General features: G+C 41.5%; 1 protein-coding gene across 1 annotated transcript; it reads left to right on the forward strand.

Annotated features, from left to right (window-relative positions):
• Positions 1 to 306: 306 nt before the first annotated feature.
• Positions 307 to 7,602, forward strand: LOC118053660 (uncharacterized). The gene is given in 7 exon segments (XM_073412294.1): positions 307 to 674; positions 1,765 to 3,574; positions 3,682 to 5,046; positions 5,249 to 7,038; positions 7,040 to 7,152; positions 7,155 to 7,202; positions 7,205 to 7,602. Coding segments are annotated over 7 exon segments (5,892 nt in total).
• Positions 7,603 to 7,864: the final 262 nt, after the last annotated feature.

The following is a 7,864-nucleotide window of genomic DNA, read 5'->3' on the forward strand; positions in this document are numbered from 1 at the left end:
ACACAAATCAATCCAGTGGCTGCTATTTTAGCTGAAACGATTTTGACACTTAACCACTGCAGGAGGACTGGAAAAGGAGCAATGAGATGTTGCACGCAATTGTTGTATATTTGGATGGTTAGCCATATCGAAACAAAAAAGCCTGTCTTCAATAATTTTTAGTGGTTCACCCAAAGACCCCTGAAGTTAGTAGAAGAAGAAAAATGGGGAGATCTAGATAACCAAGGTTGGGTTGACAAATTAGAAGGTTTGCCTAATAGTGATTTTAAGTGGAGAGCCCCATGGGTAACGACAGTGAAGGTCCTAATGAGTTGTGGACAAAGACGTTGGGTACCATTAGTAGGGATTACAGGTTATGTGAGTTATGCTCCTGCCTTAGTGGTAAGGCAACTTGGGGGCATGCAGTTTGTTCCCAGGACTATGGGAATTGCTCAATTCTTTGGTTTGTTCAAAGATCCCATTGCAAAAGAGGTTTTGGAGATCATCAAACAAGATTGGAAGCATCTGGTTTTGGTTGAGATAGAAGGTTTAAAAGATCCAAGTGCAAGCGAAGGATATGCAAAATGGAGAGACTTAGCTGCTTCAGCCGTGCCTTGTGTAGGAGCCAAATCTCCTCAAGCTGTAGAAGAGCCTATTAAGAGAAAAAGGGTTAACAATGAAGATGAGTTGAGAAGGCAAGTGGAAAAACTTCGAATAGAGTTGAGCAAAAGCAGAAAAGACAAGGCAATGTTGGAAGAAATGATGCTAGAAGAGGATAAAAGGAGAGCATTTCTAGATGAGCAAATACAGTCTAGAGATGCGAAAATAATAAAGCTTGAGTTAAAGCTAGGTGAGGAGAAGATTGTTAGGAAAGAAAGTGAGAAGGAGCTAGTCGGAATGAGTTTGGATTGGATGCAAAGTTGCTCTGAACTTGAAGCAATGGAGATGGACTTTAACGATTGCCAAGGAAGTGCAGAATATTACCAAGAAAAATTTACACAAGTGCAGTTCGAACTAATGGATAGGATTGGGAAGTATGAGGATTTGAATAAGAAATATATGGAGTTGGAAAGCCGTTCTACGGGGATTGTAAAAGAAGAAAGTAAAAGGAGAGGTTTCGAGGATGTTGAAGTAGAGTTAGCGGTTAAGAGGAATGAGATAAAAGTTATGCGGATAAAACTTGACAAAGAACGTGAAAAGGTGAAGTATTTAGACGAGAAGCTAGTAACAATGGAAAAACACAAGGATCAAATCGACGCCAACAACACTGCTTTGAATAGAACCAACATGTTGCTCATAGAAAAAATGACCAAGACAGATGAGCAAATGGACGAAGCTGCTGCACATGCTCGAATTATTAGAATCAATGCACGGAACGTGGGAGGAGACATCATTCGCTATCGCCGAAGCCTAGCTGAAACTGATGCCTTTCTAGGGAAGATTCAGAACCGCGGCTTTGCCTTCTTACCTTTGGTTAAAGAGTTTATAGAGGAAAGGGATTAACATGCTGTATTTCTTTTTATTTCTAAATGTAATGAATTTATCAAGCATTAATGAAAAGGGCGTTGACCCATCTTCTTATGCAAAATCCGTCTCTTGGTGAACATGATTCAAGCAAACGACTCGAAAGGCAGAACTCCTATCAAAGCAATGTGGCAAAAGAAACTATGTTTATAATGTGGTGGCTATTATTCGTTCACAAGAAGGCTGCATCCATACCTAATGAACAAAGCATTCTTATAACTATCATGCATTTTTCTCATACATCTATGCACGCATCTGCAGATTAAGAAACATAGGTCCCCCTTCTAAAATCCACAACACTCGACAAAGAAAAAGAATGGAAAACGAAGAAAGGTCACAACCGGAAGCTCAGTACCAAAGAGAGCTTGAAGGAGTTCGGAATGATGTGGCGCACCTAACCAGTATGTTAGAGAAAATTTTGAGAGCCAGAGATGGAGAGGGAATGTCTACTCAACCTAATGAAGCACCAGCAGCTGCTCAAATTCCTGTCACACCTATAAACGTGGGGGAAAATACACCAAATAAGCAGCATCCTAATCCCACTCGGCCCATCCAAATCCCTGTTACAATGGATTTAACAAACGAGGATCCACATGACGTCAAATTCTCTAATCATGAAGGGTATGATAAGTGGACTGCACTAGAAGAAAGGCTAAGGGCAGTTGAAGGAAATGATTTATTTGATCCAATTAGGGCCGCTGAAGTATGTTTGGTGCCTAACATCGTAATTCCAAAGAAGTTCAGAGTGCCGGAGTTTATTAAGTATACCGGAATGGAATGTCCAAAGACTCATCTTCGTTCCTACTATAACAAGATGGCAGAAGTTATCCATGATGATAAATTGTTAATTTACTTCTTCCAGGATAGCCTGACAGGATTGGCCCTCAGCTGGTATATGAGGTTGGACAATGTTAGGATAAGGAAATGGACGGACATGGCAGATGCTTTCTTAAAGCAATACAAGTTCAATCTTGAGATTGCTCCTGATAGGACAAGTTTGATTGCCATGGAAAAAGGAAATCAAGAGTCGGTGAGGGCTTATGCTCAAAGGTGGCGAGACCAAGCTATCAATGTACAACCTCCACTAATAGAGATGGAGATGGTGACATTGTTTGCCAATACTTTTAGGGCCCCATATTACGAACACCTTATGGGTAGCTCAGCCCAGCATTTCTATGATGCTGTGCGAATTGCTGAAAGGATTGAGCAAGGAATTCGAAGTGGGAGAATTGCAGAACCTATAGAGAAGAAGGGTTTTTTTGGGAAGAAAAAGGAAATTGAGGTGAATAACTTAGAAGGCAGGTACCAAGGGAAAGAAAAAAACTACCAAAACTACCAAACACCTACCTCCCAAATCACCAGCATTAACTTTTCCAAACCCTCCATCCCAAAACAACCCCATCAAATAAAATTCCCGACCAATAACCAAAACATTTACCAAAGAAGAGACAACCGACAACCAGAAGAACCATTGCCACCTTTGCCAATGACCCTAAAAGAGTTATATGCCAAATTGCTAAGTATTGGACATATAGCTCCCCTACCACTACCACCTATGCAACCACCTTTCCCTACCTGGTACAACCCCGAGTTGACTTGTGAATACCATGCTGGTAATACGGGCCATAGCATCGAAAACTGTGTAGCTTTTAAGAAGAGGGTATCACAGCTTATCAAAATCGGATGGGTCACTTTTGAAGATTCGCCTAATGTGAATTCAAACCCTCTACCCAAACATGCTACAAGTGGTAGTGGAGTGAATACTATGGAAGTCGGTAGCAAAGAGAAGGTGCTAAAAGTGACCATGGCGAGGCTGTACGAGATGTTGGTACAATCTGGACATTTGGAGAAACCATCTGAACATTACGTGAGGGAAAATGATTTTTGCCCATTTCATAAAAAGAAAGGGCATCACATTGATGAATGCATTGAGTTTCATCAAAAGGTTGCGAGAATGTTGACTTTAGGAGAGCTAAGGATTGAGGCTGCAAGAGATAATGAAGAGATCGAGATGATAGAGAATCAAGGGAAATGTAGAGTCCAATCAACAGCTAATGGGCTCTCAAAATTGGTATTAACTAAGCCCTCATATGCAAACAAAGTAGACTATGGGGTGATGCCTGGAGATTATGGTTATACCTCGAATATTGAAACTCCTTTGCCGCTGTTCGAACTGAGATAAGTGGGCTAACTAGGAGTGGTCGTTGTTTCACACCTGAAGAACTAGAGAAACAAAGAAAGGCTAAAGGCAAGGAGGTGTTGGACCTCGATAAAGAGTTTGAGGTGAATAAACCTGTGATTGAGGAAGAAACAAATGAGTTCCTGAAATTGATGAAGCATAGTGAGTACTGTATAGTGGATCAGTTGAAGAAGACCCCTGCCAAGATCTCCATCATGTCATTAATACTCAGCTCCGAGCCGCATCGTAATGCTTTGCAAAAAGTACTGAATGAGGCCTACGTACCCCAAGATATTGAACAAAAGACTATGGAGCATCTAGTAGGGAGGATCCATGCTGCCAATTACTTATATTTCACAGAAGATGAACTCGACGCTGAAGGAACTGGACATAACAAGCCCTTGTATGTCACGGTCCGATGCAAAGATTGTCTCATCGGTAAGGTTCTCATCGATAACGGCTCGGCCCTTAATGTGTTACCAAGGCATATGCTGGATGAAATGCCGGTAGATCCCTCACACATGCAACCCAGTGTGATGACGGCGAGAGCGTACGATGGCTCACCAAGGCAAGTGATAGGGTCAATTGAGGTTGAACTAGCTGTGGGTCCACAAGTATTTTTAGTAACCCTTCAAGTGATGGATATCCACCCTTCCTATAGCATGTTGTTAGGAAGGCCATGGATACATTCCGCGGGAGCTGTCACCTCCTCGCTACATCAATGTTTGAAGTACATTGCCAATGGTGTCCTGGTTACTGTTAAGGCTGAGGAGACTATATCAATGGTAAGAAATGTGGCGGTTCCATTCATTGAAGCAGAAGATTGTAAGGATGGAAACCTTCATGCATTTGAGGTTGTGAATACCGAGTGGGTGCCCGAGAACACTGTGGTGAGGAAGCCAGAAATCTCGGAGGCCACCAAAATGGCCGCTAAAAGCTTTTTGAAAAACAAGATTCCTTTCCCATATGACATTGAGCAAGGAAGGCTTGAATGGATGGATATAATCAAATTGAAAGCTGCAGAACAGAGGTTTGGGCTTGGATATAAGCCCAAAAAGGCGGATTACAAGCGAGCTGTTGGTGCAAGAAGGGAGAAGAGAATGGCTAGGATTGAAGGAAGGAAGCCTGAAGAAGAAAGCCTAGCCATCCCTCCAATCAGGATTTCATTTCCAAAGGCCGCATATGTGATGCAACCTGATAAGGGACATGGAAACCTCCTTCAGAAGTTTTTTTCAATGAACATAAACACTCTAGAGGAAAATCAAGTCAAGAACATTGCTGAGAAAATTGAATCCGAAAAAAGGGATGAAGAGCTGCCACAATTAACCATCCACACTTTGGAAGAAGTCACCATCAAGACTTTTGTTCGAAAGCTAGCCGAAGGAGAGAAGTTCCAGAATTGGGAGACCCAAGAAGCTCCATTGGTTTTTAAAATGTAATCAACAATGATTGTTGGATTAATTTTATCCATGTTGTTTGCCTTTTTCTGCTTTGTTTTGTTTTTATTCATTGACAATCGAGGCTCAAGATGTCAATTGGATCTTATTTTGTTTTTGAGCCAATCTTTTGCTTTTAATGAGATCATGCATTTTCAAAATTTATCTTGATGTCTTACTATCCATTTACACATCACTTTCCGCTTTCAGGAACCCTGAAAGTGGATCCTCCACAACAACACCTGCACTTTGCATTGAGAATGAATGGCCAAACTTTAAAGAATACATAGTGGCTGTAGAAGATGAGGAATGGGAGGAGAAAAACATATGGGAATTCACAAAATTAATAGAACAACACGAACAGGCTTGGAGGCCCGCTAAAGAGGAACTTGAAACCATAAATGTAGGCAATGAAGAAATCAAGCGAGAGCTGAAAATAGGGACTTTGATCACCCCTGAAGCAAAGGAAGAGTTGATTACACTGCTCCAAGATTATGTAGATGTCTTTGCCTGGTCCTACGAGGATATGCCTGGTTTGGATACGGACATTGTAGTACATAGGATACCACTGATGGAAGGATGCAAGCCGATTAAGCAGAAGTTAAGGAGAACTCATCCGGAGATCTTAATCAAAGTAAAGGCAGAAATTGAAAAACAATGGAACGCTGGTTTTTTGGAAGTAGTGAAGTATCCACAATGGGTGTCAAACATAGTGGTGGTACCCAAAAAGCAAGGTAAAATCAGAGTTTGCGTGGACTTTAGGGATTTAAACCGGGCTAGCCCTAAAGATAATTTCTCTTTACCACACATAGATATGTTAGTTGATAATGCAGCACGCAGCTCCACATATTCCTTCATGGATGGGTTTTCAGGCTACAATCAGATAAGAATGGCGCAAGAGGATAAGGAGAAGACAACTTTTGTAACACCATGGGGAACCTTTTGCTACAAAGTCATGCCATTTGGTTTAAAGAATGCTGGGGCCACTTACCAAAGGGCTATGGTGACTTTGTTTCACGACATGATGCACAAAGAGATTGAAGTATATGTGGATGACATGATTGCTAAATCTAAAGAGGGAGAGAATCATGTCCAAATATTGAAGAAATTATTTGAAAGGCTAAGGAAATATAAGTTAAGGCTTAACCCAGCAAAGTGTTCATTCGGGGTGAAATCCGGTAAGTTGTTGGGATTTGTGGTGAGTGACAAAGGGATAGAAGTGGATCCTGAAAAAGTAAAGGCTATTCAATCTATGTCACCCCCCAAGACTGAGAAGGAGGTGAGAGGTTTCTTAGGAAGGTTGAATTACATCGCTCGGTTTATATCCCAATTAACCACGACTTGTGACCCGATCTTTCGTTTGTTAAGGAAGAAGAACCCTGGAATATGGAATGAAGAGTGTGATGAGGCTTTTGAGAAAATCAAGCAGTACTTGTTAAATCCACCTCTGCTTGTTCCTCCTGTACCAGAAAGGCCATTGATATTCTACCTAACAGTAACCGAAACAGCAATGGGATGTGTGCTTGGGCAACATGATGAAACCGGAAGGAAGGAAAGGGCCATTTATTACCTAAGCAAGAAGTTCACGGAATGTGAGTCTAGGTATACTGTGATTGAGAAGCTGTGTTGCGCACTAACATGGGCTACAAAGAGATTACGTCAGTATATGTTGTATCACACTACATGGTTAATTTCCAAATTAGACCCGTTGAGGTACATTTGTGAAAAGCCTTATCTATCTAGCCGAATTGCAAGATGGCAAGTTCTTTTGGCTGAGTATGACATAGTATATATGACAAGGAAAGCCGTGAAAGGGAGTGTTATTGCCGATCACCTGGCTGACCATGCTATGGAAGATTATGAGTCGTTAAACTTTGACCTTCCCGATGAAGATGTGCTTGCAATTGAGGAAGAGAAAATCAGATTGGTGGGTTATGTATTTTGATGGTGCTGTAAATGTATGTGGTAACAGAGCAGGTGCAGTGATAATCTCTCCTGATAAGAAGCAGTATCCGGTTTCAATTAAGCTGCAGTTCGGTGCACCAACAACACGGCTGAGTATGAAGCTTGCATTCTTGGTTTAAGGCTGCATTAGAGATGAACATAAAAAAGATAGATGTGTATGGAGACTCAATGCTGATCATTTGCCAAGTAAAAGGAGAATGGCAAACCAAAGAAGAGAAGTTAAGGCCTTACCAAGAATACCTGTCTAAGCTGGCTAGAGAATTTGAGGAAATAGAGTTCACCCATCTGGGAAGGGAAGGAAACCAGTTTGCAGATGCTTTGGCCACACTAGCATCTATGGCCAAGATAGATTTTGGGCACAAGGTACAACCGGTACACATCAATATCAAAAATAACCCAGCTCATTGCTGCTCAGTCGAAAGAGAAGTGGATGGAAACCCTTGGTACTATGATATCAAGAATTTCATCCAAAACCAGGCATATCCCATGGGGCATCCAAAATCGACAAGAAGACCTTGAGGAGGTTGGCAATGGATTTTTATCTTGATGGGGAGATTTTGTATAAGAAATCATCTGACGGGACTTTGTTGAGATGTTTGGATGAATTCGAGGCAAAAAGCACTTTACGGAAGTCCATGAAGGGATTTGCTCAACCCATGCTAGTGACATGTGATGGCTAGGAAGATACAAAGAGTCGGGTACTTCTGGATGACATTAGAGAAAGACTGCATCGACTATGTCCGAAAATGTCATAAAGTGCCAAGTATACAGTGACAAAATC

The sequence above is a fragment of the Populus alba genome, chromosome 11 (assembly GCF_005239225.2).
Source record: "Populus alba chromosome 11, ASM523922v2, whole genome shotgun sequence".
NCBI classification, from domain to species: Eukaryota; Viridiplantae; Streptophyta; class Magnoliopsida; order Malpighiales; family Salicaceae; genus Populus; species Populus alba.